The sequence below is a fragment of the Nomascus leucogenys genome, chromosome 21 (assembly GCF_006542625.1).
Source record: "Nomascus leucogenys isolate Asia chromosome 21, Asia_NLE_v1, whole genome shotgun sequence".
NCBI classification, from domain to species: domain Eukaryota; kingdom Metazoa; phylum Chordata; class Mammalia; order Primates; family Hylobatidae; genus Nomascus; species Nomascus leucogenys.
The window spans coordinates 46,489,646-46,505,952 of record NC_044401.1 but is presented as its reverse complement, the minus strand read 5'-3'; the positions used below and the strand labels follow the sequence as shown (position 1 = coordinate 46,505,952).

Below are 16,307 nucleotides of genomic sequence, written 5' to 3'. Positions count from 1 at the left end.
CACAGACAGGACCGTGCAGTGCCCTTGGGATGGAGCATCAGGAGGGGCTGAGGATGGGGCCTTGGCAGAAGGGGCATGGCTGTCTGTGGTGGCAGACAGGAGGCACTGGCTTTGCCCTCCCTGGGCTGCCCTCACCATACTCCACCGGCTCCCCTCACCACACCCAGCAGGCACCGAGGTGAGGGAGCCTGCACGGATGGCACATTCAGGGCAGGAACGGGGTGGGGACCTTGGGGTGTAGACACACAAACAGCCCTCTCCCAGGCCCCTGTCTTCCCTTCCTGTGTAAGCCCTCCCAGGGCTGTCCTTCGGCCATGCTTCTCCTCCACACCTGCCCATGTGGCCGGGGGCCGCCTCGGTGGGGCCCCAGGAGGAGGCCAGGAAAGTGGGCAGGGGTATCTGTGTGCAACTGGCTTAGGGAGAACTTCTCATGGCTCTGCTTCCACTATAGGTCATCTGCCAGGTATCCCTGGCCCAAGTCACTGACGTCGACAAGGCAGTGGCTGCAGCCAAGGATGCCTTTGAGAATGGACGGTGGGGGAAGATCAGTGCGCGGGACCGGGGCCGGCTGCTGTACAGGTGGGAGCCCAACATGTACCTGCCAGCCACTGCCACCGTCAGCTTCCGGGTGGTAGCGGGGGGTGGGGGGCACTTCTGTGGAGTCCTACCTGCCAGGAGGAGCTGGGTCCTGGGGAGGCCATGGGACCGAGGCCATCAGATGGACCAGGCTGGGGCTCCTTGCCTGAGGCTCAGAAAAGGCTTCTCAGAGGAAGGGATGTGAGACACAGGAGGCATTTCAGCAGAGTGGCCCCAGGGGAGGTGGCTGGTGGAGGTGAGGAGGTGCCGAAGCCAAGGGCTGCTTCCAAAGTGGGCGCAGGCTGGGCCTCCCAGGCAGGCAAAGCACCTCCCTCACCAGCCTGGGCTGGAGGGGACTTAGCTCCTGCACGCAGAAGACAGCAAGGGCCAGAGAGGGGCTGGCCTGGTCTCTGCTTGCTCAGCCTGGCTCTGACTACTGGAATCTATAGGTTTCACATTTTCTATTAAAAAAAAAAAATTTAAGCCAGGGAGAAAGGGGCCTTCTCTCCTTAGTTCCAGTTCAGACGTCTTAGGCAAGGACTTATGATGACTTTAGCTTATGACCTTAGAGTAAGAGGAGGGCCTGGAAGAGAGGTGCTGTGCCCCTGGAACCACAGGGCCTGGCGGGGGAAGAAGCAGTCACCCTCACAGGGGTGGGGTGATGTTTCTGGGAGAAAGGAGGGTGCGGCCAGATGAGCCGAGAACACAGGCGTCTTGGGGTCTGGCTCTTTCGCTGGGGTCCTGGGAACCTCTAAGGGTGCGAAGCTGGGTTATGGTGTGGTCCCAGCGAAGCTCCTCACCTGGCAGGAGATACCCTGCCTTGGCCTTGCGGTCAGAATGGCTTCTGTTTCTATTATACTCCAGAGGCCAGAAAAGCCAGGGCAGCCCAGCAGCAGGAAACTAGAGAGAGGGGTTGCAAGAGCATGGTTTGCAAAACCGAATGGAGATTAGGGTTGGGGCAGGGAGGGCTGTGGGAGCTGGGCATGCCCAGCCTTTCATAGGTTCCAGTCCCTTTTGCAAGCCCCTCAATTCTAGAAAGGCGCTGGCTGCACCAAGTGGTCCCTAGAGCTCCTGGAGGTTAGGAGGATCTGTGAAACAGGCACGACAGATGGCGGGAGAACCTCTGGCCTGGGCCCTGTGTGTGCGTTTGGTGGACCGCACGGCCAACAGGGCGTGTGGGGTCCCTCCCTGGGCCTCTGCTGCCATCTGGTGGCTTGTGTCATAACAGATCCTGCTCACCCACAATGACAGTGAGGGGGCACCCTGGGCAGCTATAAGTGGACCTGTTCCTGTCCTGTGCAAACTCTCAGGCTCCGTGGAGACCTGGGAGTGCCCATTACTGGTTCTGCCTCAGCTCAGCATGATAGAAGCTGGGTCTAGGTGTCCTGGAGGGGGCAGTACAGGTGCTCCCAGATAAATGGCTGCAGAGCACCCGGTCAGGGTGGCGGGACCACCGTGGGTGTTAGGGAACACGAAATTCACTGCAGGAGTCAGACATTACACAATTGTGGAAGCTAGGAAGAAGGATCCAGAGGGAGAGTTAGACAAGGTTCCTAGGCAGTCCCCTGAACTCCTGGTGGACAGGATAGAACCTCCAGGGAGTAGGAGTAGCCGTATCCAGCTGCCGAGTGGGGCCACAAAGAGGAGCTCCTGGGAAAGACCATGGGGGGGCTGCTGGCTCTGCCCAGATACCACTGTGGTCCACGGTCGAGAATCTGATGGTGGTCCAGGCTGCTGGTGGTCAGTAGGGCCGGCTGAGCCTGCTGGGCACCCCTGCATCTGCCCTGCAGACCTTCAGAGGGAGATGGCAGCAGCTTCACTTCTCCTGCACTGCTACCCTGGCACCCAGGGACTGGGCTCTGGGGAGCATGGGTGCCAGGGTGTGAATTCAGCAGCCTAACTGAATTGACAATAGAATAGTCCTGCAAGGCAGCCTCTCAGAGCTTCCCAAATAGTGCACTCGGGTGATGGTTACTTTAGAAAGTGTGTCCTGAGAACTGGATTGATGACACAGCCATGTCACACACAGGTGGGATTATCTAGAAATGTGGGGGATTCAGAGGATTGGGGCTGATGAAGGAGAAGGATGTGAGCAGGGGAGGCATGGCACACCACAAGCTTTAGTGGGCTGTGGGTTGGGCAGGGTTGCAGGAGACCAGCAGTGAGACTGTCCCGAGGCTGCCATGTGGGCTTCCACATCCAGGTGACAACACATAGTGATGCAGCGGGAGCCTCTGGGTCTGAGGGCTGCCAAGGGCAGTAGCAACTTTCACCTTATCAGTGCAAGGCCTTATTTTATCAATGGGCAACAACTGCTGGTTGAGGTTCCTCCGGGTATGCAAAGCAGCAGACCCTAAGTGGCTAAAAATGTACCTGTTTGGGCTACTTTAAGCCTAACTGGGAGTGGGAAAATTTGAGTTTGGTGCCAGCAGGCTTTGGAGCAAATGGGTCTCATTTATATAACAAAGAGGCAGCTCCTGTCTTCGCAGCTGGGGAGCCCAGTCCTCTGTCGGCCGCTAGGTGGTGTTTTCACTATTTGCTGTACAAAATCGGTTTTTCTCAGGAACCGATTTACGCATGGGCTCTTCTTGCCCAGGGTGGCCTCGCTCAGTTGGTTTTATGCAGCAAACCTGAGCTGAGTGCTTCCCAGTGCTGTGCTGGAGCTGTGCACCGCAAAGAGCAGGGAACCAGACAATGCCCTGCCTCCTGCAGCCTGGATTCCAGTGGGCAGGCAAATGGTGATGAAATTGTCATCTACCTGAATGTCTGTTACAAACTGTAGTGGTGGGGGAGTGAAGAAAGGCAGAGGAGGCTATCAGAGGATATGACAGGGAGCTCCGATCAGTCAGAACACGGGTGGGGATTTGGGTCGGCTTCCCAGAGGGTACAGCATTTGAGTCCGTGTCTGAAACAAGTACGGAAGGCTGAGAGGAGAAACAGGAGTGTGGAAAGCAGGCCCAGACGTGCAACACAGCCCCCAAAAGCCCCAAGGCAGGAGGCCTGACTGACCTGAGCACCTGGAAGAGGCTGATGTGAGGAGGAGGAGGGAGGCAGAGGGGCTGGGGTCTTGCGGCCCCAGAATGAAATGGAAATGGCTGGGAGCTGCTCAGCCAGGCACAGAGTTGCAGGTGCATCCTAAGTGGCGTGGACAGCTGTCACAGGTCCTGGTGGGTGTAGGCAGGTGAGGACCGGAGCAGCCTTGGGGTGCATGTGGGCTTCGTGGTGCCTGTGTGCAGAGGGGAGCCTTGTGGGAAACGGCTGGCAGGCTTTGGTCCCACACTTGCCTCTGGGCCCGAGCTGCCCTGTCTGCAAGGCTGAGTTTGCTCTGGGCCTGTGGTCTCCACTTTCCCTGTCCACCCTCCTCCTAGGGGATGAGAGAGGCACTCTCATAACTCCCAGGCTGCCCACAGCTGCACATCCGTCAGAATCAAGGGAGGGCAACCCGACCTCGGCATGCTCAAACTGAAGCCGGTCTGTGTAAACACGCCAGCCCCCACGTTGCTCCCTAGTCAGCCCTCCTGTGATGGGGATGGGGCCACCTCTCCACCTCTGGAGATGCCAGCCTCAGGAGCATGCCCCCACCATCCTGGACTGAACGGTTGGTTTATTGGTGCTGGAAAGACAGACTTTCTCCTGGTTCAAGCTTTCCAAAGACAGGAAGGGCGGCCTCTTGGGCCTTGACCCCTTTGCTGTCTGCAGCAAGTGGGTGAATGCCTCTGCAGGATAATTTCAGAGGAACAGGATAAAGTAGTGGATCCACAAATACTTCAGGAAGGAAGGGAGGGAAGATTGAGGAAAGGAGAGAGGGACAGAGGGTGTCATCCTCACAGCTATCCGGTGGAGTAAACAGTGCTGGCCCATTGCATGGATCAGAAACAGAGGTCCGCACATCTGAGAGTGGCAGACCTGGGGTAGAGGGCAGGGCCCCAGCTCCTTGAAGAGAGCCTTGTGAGGGCAGATGAGGCCGTGCCAGGCCTGAGCCCACCTCCTGCCTCCCCTCACCCTGGCCAGGTTGGCAGATCTCATGGAGCAGCACCAGGAGGAGCTGGCCACCATCGAGGCCCTGGATGCGGGTGCCGTCTACACACTGGCCCTGAAGACCCACGTGGGCATGTCCATCCAGACCTTCCGCTACTTTGCCGGCTGGTGTGACAAGATCCAGGTGGGGCCCAGGCTCCCACCCCGTGTGAGCACACACAGAGTGGCCCAGCCGTATATGGGAACTCCAAGGGCAGCACAGTCGTCTGCATGCTGCACAGCAAATGACCACAACTGGTGGCTTGGAACAACACCTGTTTATTAGCTTGTGGTCCTGCAGGTGGGAATTCCAGGCAGGCTGGGCTGGGTTCCATGCCAAGGTCTCACAGGGCCAAAGCTAAGGCACTGGCTGGACTGGGCCTTATCTGGAGACTCTGGGACAGAACCTGCATCCAGACGAGTTCTGGTATTGACAGAGTTCAGTTCCATGTGGATGCAGGGCTGAGGCCGCAGGTGCTTCCTGGCTGCAGGTCCCTGCTCAGGGCACTCTATCTCCCAGCGGCAGCAGGTCACTCTCGGGCTTGGGATCCCTGTGACACTCTCTTCTGCCTGCTTTTCTGGGGGCTCCTGCAGTTATTCTGGGCTCATGGGCACTATGTCCCCACCTTAAGGTCAACAGGGACAGTCAACACCTCACAGGAGGGAGTGCTCACCATATCTTCAGGCTCCCGCCATCAGTTGTGGAACCTGGGGGATCTCCCTGGGGAGATCCACCCCTGCAGGGCTCATGGCGTCTCTGCCAGATCAGATCTGGGCTCCATGGTTCCTCCTCTCCACCAGGGCATGGCAGCGACAAGGGAGGTGGACTGCCTGGTGCCCACCCCTACTCTGCTGCTGTGTAGCTTCTGGCTGCAGCAGGACCCCCCAAGGCCTGGGCCTTCTACACATGCTCAACTGCTTAGAGCTGTGGGGAGGGGGGCATCCGGCCCCGCCCCCACCCTCACCCTTTCTTGCTCGAATGTCAAAGCTAGAGGCTTTGCTGGTACCAGGACCAGCTTCCACCCAAGGGCTCTGCCTGCCAGGCTCAGAGTGGAGCAAACACCTTGCCCTCCAGCTGCCCCCCTGCCTGTCTCTCAAGCCTCAGGTCACACCTAAGCTGGTGGTTTTGACTTCCTCCTGGAGACCCTGGTGGAGACTCACTGCCCAGAGGGGAAGGGGTGTGGACCCTGGGCCCCTGGGTGACTGCCCCTGTTCCTCTTCCAGGGCTCCACCATCCCCATCAACCAGGCCAGACCCAACCGCAACCTGACCTTGACCAGGAAGGAGCCTGTTGGGTGAGTTCCTGCCCAGGGCGAGGTGCAGCCTCGCGGCACTTTCCATGCAGTACACGGAACTATAGCACGGCCTGCAGGAGCTCACAGCACCCTGTGCGTGCGTTTATCAAACAGCCATCACGTGCTTCTAGAGCACCTGCTCCATGCCAGGCACTGTTGTAAGGACTTGAGGACAATTGTATTTAATCCCCCAGTAACACTGGATCAGTCAGGTCCAGGGTGGGAAACGAGTAAACCCAAAAAATGTCCAAAATGGGTATGGTGATCAGTGTTCATAAAGATGAGGAACTCCTGCACAGCACTGAGGAACAGGAAACATAGAACAAAGGAGGAACAGGCAGAGGATGAGAGCCACTCAGCAGGAGGAGTGCGGACCCCGCTGGATGCCAAGCATGTAGGCGCCGGGAAATGAACCTGGCATGAGGCACCTCACCTCGCCACCCGGTGGCCCCAGGGCAGGAGTGGGGAGAAGGGCTTGGAACACAGCCACAGGGCTCTGGGTTTTCCCTGCTAGAGGAAACTGGGCAGTGACCACTCGAGGCCATACGTCCTGATTTGGCCCCAGTCCTGGTGAGTCACTCACACGCGTGCCTGAGGAGGCTTACCCAAGGGTGCACGGCCGCTGTGCTTGGCCGGTGACAGCAAACACCAGAGCAGCAGGTGCTGGTGCAGCCCTGATCCATGATCTGCACTGAGGATGCACCTGCAACTGGACCTAGAGAGCCCCAGCCCTGGGTCCACCCTCACTGCACCTGCACGCAGTGCCACAGGAGAGCCTGGCCAGGGTGACCTGGGAGCAGGGCCCAGCTGGCATCAGCACCACAGTCATTCCCGCCTGCTCTGTGCCCCTTGCAGGGTGGGGGACCTCACAGCTGTGGGCGTGGCCAAAGGCCCCTCAGCTCCACCTGAATGTTGGAGTGTTTGCAAGGAGAACGTGCTCCAATGTCCCTGTGTCACTGACAGCTAGTGCAGATGAACAACCAAGTCTTCAAGCACGGGCTGGAGGAGGCTCCTGTGGGAAAGTGGGCTGTGGACCCTAGAGCCCCAGAGAGGAGCCAGGCTGCAGGTGGAGGCATCACCTCCAGGGTCCCCACAGAGGACATCGGGCAATGTCTGCACATGGTTTTGGTTATTCCAACAGAGGGGGTAATACAGTACAGCCCCCCACAACAAATAAGTGCCCCGCCCCAAATGTCAGTAGTGTGGGAGCCAAGAAACCCTGCTATGGGGCAGTGGTCAGAGACCTTTGCGTGCTTTGAAAGAGGCTGGGCTGGGCAGGGCAGGGTGGGTCGTGGCCCACCTAGGGCCACAGTTCAGAGCCACACTTGGGTCTGTGAGGCTGCCCACTCTCCCAGGTGCCAGCATGGGGTTGGGGGGTGTCCACCCCCATCAGACTGAGGAGGAAACGGACACTCTGTCACCCAGAAGCATCCCTGTGTCACCCTGTGAGGCTGGCCTTGGACCCGGGACTCTGGGCTCCCAGTCAGCACCCCAGTGTGAACACATCCTGCCCTGGGGCCTGGTCCCAGCAGCTCACACAGACCAGGGCTCGCCCAAAGGCAGGCAGGCAGGCAGGGCCACTGCTGACTATGCACCTGGCTGGTCGCGATTCTGGAACTAATGGTCTCTGCCTGGCAGGGAGGCCACCAGGGCCTCTGGGCTTTACCCCTCCCCACCTTCACAGTGGGAATGTTCTGGAGCTGGAACCCAAGGTTGGAATCCCAGCTCCTCCCCTTTCTAGGGCAAGCTCCCAGCCTGTCTGTACTCAGTCTCCCCAACTGTCAAATGGTAATAAAACAGTCCTGTCCTCATTGAGTTGTTTTGATGGGTGAGCGTCAGGTGTCTAGGGCACAGCGTGCTGTGAAGGAGTTAGGAGGGCCAGGTGAAGGAGCCTGCAGCGCCGGGCCTCCTGGGTGATGGGGCTAAGAGGAGAATTCTGTATGTGGTTCTGAGAAGGAGCAGAGTCCAGCTCTTTCGGATGTTCGTATTAGGAAATTTACAAAAGACCGTGTCACTGCTCCACTTGGAATCCTCGGGTGGCTCCCCAGTGCCCTTGACATGGAATCAAACTCCTCGCTTGGCTGTGCCATCCAGGTCTGGTATCCTGGCCCCCTCCCCAGTCCACTGTGGTTGGCTGTGCTGGCCTCGTGGATCCTAGGCCCTCCACACTCATGCCCTGCTGAGCACTTGCACCTGTGTCCCACCTCCAGCCTTCACCAGCTGTCCTCCGGCTCTCATCTGTGATGCATCCCCCAGACCTCTGCTCCCAGCCTGCCCTCTCTAATCTATAATCCCATTTTATTCTCTGTGTGAGCATTCAGACTGATGCTGCCCTGTGCCCATGCCTGTCATCATCCCAGCACACCTGCAGTGTCCCATAAATACTGCAGAATGACTGAGTGATCAGACCTAGAGAGCCCCAGCCCTGGGTCCATCCTCACTGCACCTGCACACGGTGCCAGAGGAGGGCCTGGCCAGGGTGAGGGGCTGCCCATCTCCTCCCCTGGCCAATGCCACAGCAACCTTGGCAGTGAGGCTGCAGCTGCCTCATGGGGAGCCCTTTCCCCTCATGTCCTCAGCCGCACCCTGGCCAAACAGCCACTCGAGCTCCCTAGTGAGCCAAGCATTTCTTGGGGACACCAAGAAACCTTGTTTGGTGTCCCCTGCCCAAGCTCCATGCTCCCAAGAGAGAGAAGGAACTCCACCCTCACCATCCATGCAGCTCCCCAGGAGTGTCAGAGGGCAGAGGAGGGACGGGCTCAGGGCTGCACAGCAAGAGAATGGCCCCGAGGGAGGGAGGGACAGGCCTAAGACCCACGGGGTGGTTGTCTCACTGGATGTCCACTCAGTCTCCCACTAAGAAAGGCCACTAGGAATCAGAGGCAGCAAGGCTAATGGAGGTCGGTTCTCACAGCAGCTGGACAGGGAGGATTCACCTGGGCCTGGGTCCTGCAGCCCTGCTCCTTTGACCCCGTGCCAGGGCCGGCTCTGCACACTCCGGTCCCGGGGCTCAGCCTTTCCCCTAACCAGTGAGTGTGGGCGTCAGTTCGGGCTGCTGTAGAAGGGACCACCAATCCAGGGCTTAATCAATGGAAACTCATCTCCCGGTTCTGGGAGCTGGAAATCTGAGGTCAGATGTGGGCAGAGCTGGTTCCGCATGAGGGCTGTGAGGGTCTGTCCTGACCTCTCTCCTGGCATCTGGTGGCTGCTGGTGACCTTCGGCCTTCCTTGGCTTGCAGGGAGCCCCCATCTCTGCCTCATGCCCTCTTGGCATTCCCACTGTGAGAGTCTGTCTCTCCATGTGGTGTTCTTTGTATGAGGACAGCATTCCTCCTGAATTAGGGGCCCGCCCACCCCAGTGCTACCATATCCTAATTAATTACAACACAGCAATCTGGTCTCCAAGCAAGGGCATGCCCTTAGACTCTGGAGATTAGGGCTTCAGCATACAAACTGGGGAGTGGGGGCACAATTCAGCACATAATTGTGGGGTTTTTCTGATGTGTTTTCTTTTCCGAGCTCGCCTCAGCCCCATTCACTGTAACCAACGGCCTCACCTGCTCCCTGGGAACACTCAGCAGCCTGTGTTGTGCTCCCAATCTCCTGGGTGCATGTGGGGTGTGGGGCAGCTCCCCTATCTCAGTGCTCCCTACTGCTCCCCCCGATGCCTTACACGGGTCCTGCCCACCGCCTGGGTCTGGCTAAGCAGCTTTCTTTTGGGGAAACACCCTGTGATGGTGGTGGGGTGGTGACAGCACAGCCTGTGGTCTACGGGGCTCTGTGTGGATGTCCTCATCTGACTGTCCAGCGCTCACCCAGAGTGGTGCTGTATCAGGGGAAGGCAGGGCCACACAGGACTCATACCTGGCCAGTGTGCCTGCTGGTCCCTGGGACTCTGCGGCCTCCCCAGTGCCCACAGTGCTCTGAGTATGAGGCACCTGTGCCCGGCCAGAGGCTCGCTCTAGAACCCAGGGTGGCTCCAACACTGGGCACCATGGCTTCACACAGAGCACCCTGACCTCATCAGTGCTGCCTTGCTGACTCTGTCTTCTCTGCTTGAGGACTGACACCTGGCCTCACACTCTGGAGGACCCTCTCCAGGCCCTCCTGACCCACCCCTGGTGACTCCTGACCCTCTTTAGCTCCCCCTGGCCTGTGTCCTCACCTGTGCCTGCCTGCCATCACCCTCTCTCATTGCCTGTGCCCCAGACAGTTCTACAGCTTCCATCAGAAACGGTCCGGTGTCCCATGCCATCCTGCCCTGCTAGGAAGAGGGGCTGCTGCCAGACCAATTCTTACTGTAGCATCCAGGACAGAAAGAGCAGGCGTGAGCTGCCTCTCTGAGGGACCTTGGGTGCCTTATCAGGAAGCCTGGCTTTGAGAGTGGATTCAGGCCCTGGGTGAGGTGGAGGGAATTGGCAGGTCCACTGTGGGCCTGGTGGAGAAGAGGGACAAAGGCCAACCTCTTTTGTGCGGCAGGGTTTGTGGCATCATCATCCCCTGGAACTATCCCCTGATGATGCTGTCCTGGAAGACAGCTGCCTGCCTGGCTGCTGGGAACACAGTGGTGATCAAGCCTGCTCAGGTGAGTGTGGGTTCACTCTGGACAGGGCCTGCAGGCCATAGAGAGGATCAGGACCTCACTCTATAAGGGAGGAAGGGAAGGGCCTCTCTTGGCCACACAGGCACTGGAAGAAGGGTCCTGCTAATGCCAGCTGCCCTCATGGGCCCCGCTCTCAGTGGGCAGAGGCATATGTGGCAGGCAGAGCTCTCCAAAGCAGACTCTTTTTCAGTCATGGCTGCTTGAGGCCATCTGGCTGTGCTGGAACTTGCAGCTGCTCGGGTGAGCAGAGGCAGGGATTTCTGCACTCTGGATTCATGGGGCAGAAACCAGGCCCCATGCTCTAAGACACCCTGAGGGGTCTATCCATAAAGCTGGTGCCATGTCCCTTATGTGGCTTCCGAGAACAGAAGTCCTGGAGAGAAGCAGGGTGAGCGGTGGGATTCGTGGTCCCCATCCCTGCACACAGAAGCTATGCAGTGTGGTGTCTGAGAGGTGTAGGTGGGGGAGTAGAAGCGGGATGTCAAGGGTCACCCAGGCATGCTGGGAAGGTCCTTGGGAGTGAGGACACACCCAGTGAGCCTCAGTTTCTTCATCTGTACATTGGCAATGACAGCCTGCCTGCTGCCTGCCTCCCAGGATGGTGCATGACATGGCAGGGATGGTGTGCCCAGGAGGGCACCCACTCGCCAGCTTCTTTGGGGTAATTTCATGGCAAGGGCATTGATGTAATAAAAAACAATAATGATGGCTGACATTGATAGTATTTACCCTGAGTCAGGCATGCCTCAAGCATTTCAACATGTATCACAAATTAGGTAATAATTTACATACATTTGCTTATTTAAGCATCACAACAACCCTCTGAGGAGACCTTAACCTCTGGCTTTAGAAACTTATGCTGTGCAGAAGGGAACCCAGGCCTGGCCGGGGGCTGGAGCCCTGCCAGGAGGAGAAGCTAGGGCACCAGAAGTTGGCCCACCCTGATTCCTAGCTGGTGCTGTGGGCATGCCGGCTGGGCGGGCAGGGCCCCCTCTGGTGGCTTTCCTGGGGTCTTCCTGGTGCCACAATCTGCAGCTACTCCTCCCTGCTTGCTGCTGGGCTGCTGGGAGAGGAAGGCAGGGAGGGAAGGCAGAGCCTCACTTTCAAAAACCTCCTTACCCAGTCTCCTTTCCTGGCCCCACACCCAGGTGACCCCACTCACAGCCTTGAAGTTTGCAGAGCTGACATTAAAGGCCGGCATTCCCAAAGGTGTGGTCAACATCCTCCCAGGATCTGGTAAGAGCCATTGTCGGGGGCAGGGCTAGGGCTTCCGGCAGCTGGAGATGCCATTGGGCAGAGCAGGCCCTACTGGATAGGGGTGTGAGGGCAGAGCAGCCTGGGGAGAGCCCAGGCAGGGGCCAGCCTGTGACAAAGGAGGCCGCTCCCATGGGGGAGGGCGCCTGCAGCCGGAAGGGCTTTCGTCTTCAGATGCCCCAGCTGAATGTGTTCCAGTGTGTGTTTGTGTGTGTGTGTGTGTGTGTCCACACACCCTGGAATAAACTTGTTACTTGGGAATTATCTGCCCTTGGAAGTTTGAGAGAATTTTTCTTTAGAACATTTCAGGCTTAGAGCATTTAGGGAGGTCATACATGAATTACTTTTTCAGTTTCTGTTGTGTTTAGTGGTCTAGTTGATGGAAAAGTCCCTTCTTGTGCAGATTTTAAGTGTATTAGCATGAAGTTGTATATAATAATCTCTCATAATTTTTATCTCCTTTTTGGATTTTCCTTTTGATTGTTATAATACATTCTTTATATTTTTCCTTTTTCTCTCTTTTTAAGTTGATTAAATTGGTGAAAAGTTATTGCTTGTTTGTCTCCATCCTCCACCCTAAAAAAATCAAATACAGCTCCTGGATTTCCTTACCTTTTCCACTGCTATTTTTATAGTTTCCCCTGCTTTTATTATTCCCTTCTGTGTTCTTCTGTGTGGTTCTTCTTTTTTTTTTTTTTGTAGCTTTTTGGGTTGAAAGTTTAGTTCATTAATTTTTTTTCTGGTTCAAATAAGGAAAGCATTTGAAAGAGTTTTGGTGATGGCCAGGAGCAGTGGCTCACGCCTGTAATCCCAGCACTTTGGGAGGCCGAGGTGGGTGGATCACCTGAGGTCAGGAATTCAAGACCAGCCTGGCCAACATGGTGAAACCCTGTCTCTGTTAAAAATATAAAAATTAGCTGGGCATGGTGGCAGGCACTTGTAACCCCAGCTACTCTGGAGACTGAGGCAGGAGAATCACTTGAACCTGGGAGGTGGAGTTTGCAGTGATCCGAGATCGTGCCACCGCATTTCAGCCTGGGCAACAGAGCAAGACTCTGTCTCAAAAAAAAAAAAAAAAAAAAAGAGTTTTGGTGACACCTCGCACCTGTGACTGACACTTTTATCATTCATTATAAATGCCCCTGTTTATCTTTCATGATAGTTTTTGTGTTAAAGTCAATTCTGTCTGTTATTAGTACTACCACACTAGCTTTCAAATGGTTGCTGTTGACATGATATATATTTTTACATTCTTTTACTTTCAACCCGTTCATACTTTTGAATCTAAAATGTGCCTCCATATATAACATACAGTCAGATCTTGTTTTTTATCCAGTCTCATAATCTCTGCCTTTTGACTGGAGACTTTAATGTTAATATTGATACAGTGGGTTTACCATTTTACTTTTCATTTTCTGTAAATCTCCTGTCTTTTTTCCTTGTTTCTCCTGCTGTACTACTTTCTTTTGCATTAAGCGAATATTTCCTAGTGTAACATTTTAATGCTTTCAATAATTATTTTCAGTATACATTTTTAGTTATTTTCTTAGGGGTTACTCTAGGACTTATATACTTATCAAAATCAACTTCAGAGTTATATGAACTTAATCCCAGTGAAATGTACAAATGTTACTTCTGGATAGGTCTGTTATCTTCTCCCTGTTTCTGCTAGGATCACGTATTTTTGTACACATAGAACATCTGTATATGTTACAAACCCAACAATACATTGCTATATATATTACTTTATATAATTTTACATCTATTAAAGAAGTTGAGAAGAGAAAGGAGTACAAATCCCTATGTGCAGAGTTTATATGTTATCTGACCCACAAGTTCTGGTCCTCTTCAGCTGGTCCTATGGATTTGAGCTACTATCTGGTGTCATTTCCTTACTCCATTTAAGTTTTATTCCCACCTACCTCCTTTCTGCTTTTATTGTCCAATATATTACATTTCTATTTGTTACCCCACAATTATACAATTATGTATATAATCATGTTATACAATCACTTTTTAAATCAGTTAAGAGAAGAAAGCAAATAAAATATGTATTGATACTGTCTTTTATAATTACCTAATTACCTTTACAGTGCTCCTTGCTTTTTCCTGTGGATTCTGACTACTGTCTGTAGTCACTTGCTTTCAGCTTGAAGAACTTCTTTTAGTATTTCCTGTAAGGTGGGTCTGCTAACAACAGATTATCTCAGTTTCTGTTTATCTGGCAATATCCTTATTGCCTCTACTTTTTGAAACACAGTATTGCTAGACGTAAGATTCTGGGTTGACAGTCTTGTTCTTTCTTTGCACTTGTTCTGTCTTGCACTTTGAATACAGTCATGCACTGTCTTCTCTGTCTGGCACACCTGAGGTGGAGTCTTCCCCTTATGAGTGCGGTCTGGGCGGAGGAAGGGGCCCCAGCATCTTAGCCATAGTCACCAAGAACTTAGCTTCTGCAACTGAGAGTTGGTGGAGATGAGAGGCCTTGGTGGCCTGCACCTCCTGGTGGATGCCAGCTTCCTTCGCTGGGAGCTGAGAGGGAAAGAAGCACTGTCTTCCTGGCCACACCTGCCTGGAGTGGAGCTTCCCTCAAGGGGAGGGAGCAGACTGTGCCTTCAGTGCCGCAGATTTTCCCTGCTCTTACTGAGAGTCAGATTTTCTTGAAGAATGTTTCTCCATTTGTCGTATGCCCTTAGAAAAATTTCCAGGGAGTTTAAGTGGTTGTTTTTAGATCATCTTCACCAGGATAGTGGTTTCCCTGGGGAATTGTCTGCAGGGCTTCTCAAGCTGGCCTTCCAGAAATGCACTCCTGCCTCATGCCTTTTGAGCAGGTTGTGTTCATGTTTGTATTACTCTTAAATATCATATAGTTGTAGTTTTGGTCTTCTCTCTAACGCAGTAAGTAAAAAGAGATTTAAAAACAATTGCCAAGTCAATTTTTGTCTAAAATTTAAAATTCTGTTCTTATATTTCTAATTGTATTATGTCATGATGAGAGACTATGGCCTGTATGTGAGTTTGCCAGGGCTGCTGTCACCAAGTACTGCAAACCGAGTGGCATAAACCACTTCAAGGCAGCGCTGCGCAGCTCTGGAGGCTACGAGTCTGGATGGAAGGTGTTAGCAGGCCCATGCTCCATCTAAAAGGTTCTAGGAAAGAGTTCTTCTTTGCCTCCTCCTAGCTTGTAGAAGCATCATCCCGATCTGTGCTTTCATCTTGACATGGCATTTCCCTGAAGGTGTGGTGGCTGTGCCCAAATCTCCCATTTTTATAAGAACACCAGTCATTTTGGGTCAGGGCCCACCCCAGTGACCTCATCTTAACTAATTTTACCTGTACTGACTTCATCCCCAAATAAGGCCACATTGTGAGGTACTGGGGGTTAGGATGGTGACCTATGAATTTCTAGTGAGTGGTTGGGGGAGGCACAGTCCAACACATAACAGCTTGTAAAAATTTTGTTTTCTAAAATGGAGAATTTTTGTGGTCTGATATATGATAACTTTTTGCAAATATTTCTTAAATAGCCTAAGAGAGTGTTGTTATTTTTGTTACTATTATTATTATTACTAATAAATGGACTTTATTTTAGAACGGTTTTAGGTTGATAGCAAAATTGAGCAGAAAGTACAGAGTCCCTATACACCACCTGCCCCCACACAGACACAGCCCTCCACTACTAATATCCAGCACCAGAGGAGTATGTTTGTTACAAGCAATGACCTACATTGACACCTCATTATCCCCCAAAGTCCATAGTTTAAGGGTCACTCTTGGGTTGTACATTCTATGGGTTTTGACAACTGTGTAATCCCTTGCATCTACCATTACAGTATAACACAGAGTAGTTTCACTGCTGTGCTATACGTTTTATCTCTTCCTCTCTCTAATCCCTGGCAACCACTGATCTTTTTCTTGTCTCCATCATTATGCCTTTTCCAGAATGTCATGTAATTACAATCATATGCAGGCTTTTCATTTGGCTTCTTTCACTTAGTGATATGCATTTGAGGTTCTTCCATGGCTTCTTGTGACTTAATAGCTCATTTATTTTTAGCACTGAATAATTTCCCTTGTCTGATTCACGTCAGTTACTTATCCATCCACTTTCTGAAGGACGTCTCGGTAGCTTCCAAGTTTTGGCAATTCTGAGTAAAGCTGCTGTAAACATTCGTGTGCAGGTTTTGGTGTGGACATAAGTTTTCAGCTCCTCTGGGTAAATACCAAGGAGCACAGTTGCTGGATCATATGGTAGGAGTGCATTTGGTTTTTAAACTGACTGCTAAACTGTCTTCCCAAGTGGCTGTGCCATTTTGCATTCCTGCAGCAATGACTGAGAGTTCCTGTTGCTCCACATCCATCCCAGCATCTGGTATCATCAATGTTCTGGATTTTTGTTGTTTAGTAGCTGTGCAGTGGTATCTCATTGCTGTTTCAGTTTTTTATTCTCTAATGACAAATGACATTGAGCACTGTTTCATGTGCTTACTTGCCATCTGTCTGTCTCCTTTGGTGATGTGTCTATTTCTGTCTTTTGCCCAGTTTTTAGTGGTTGTTTGTTT

General features: G+C 53.3%; 1 protein-coding gene across 4 annotated transcripts in view; it reads left to right on the top strand.

Moving 5' to 3' along the window:
* The window catches only part of ALDH1L1 (aldehyde dehydrogenase 1 family member L1), a 78,654-nt gene that overhangs the window by 46,176 nt on the left and 16,171 nt on the right, over positions 1-16,307 (top strand). For all 4 annotated transcript variants that reach the window (XR_004027620.1, XM_030802191.1, XM_003275560.3 and 1 more), the window contains 5 exons: positions 452-579; positions 4,588-4,738; positions 5,818-5,888; positions 10,368-10,473; positions 11,640-11,727. Coding sequence is in view for 3 of the 4 variants with exons in the window: in XM_030802191.1 (XP_030658051.1) it covers positions 452-579; positions 4,588-4,738; positions 5,818-5,888; positions 10,368-10,473; positions 11,640-11,727 (544 nt within the window). In the remaining variant the exon portion in view is untranslated. The remainder of the gene's footprint in view (positions 1-451; positions 580-4,587; positions 4,739-5,817; positions 5,889-10,367; positions 10,474-11,639; positions 11,728-16,307) is intronic.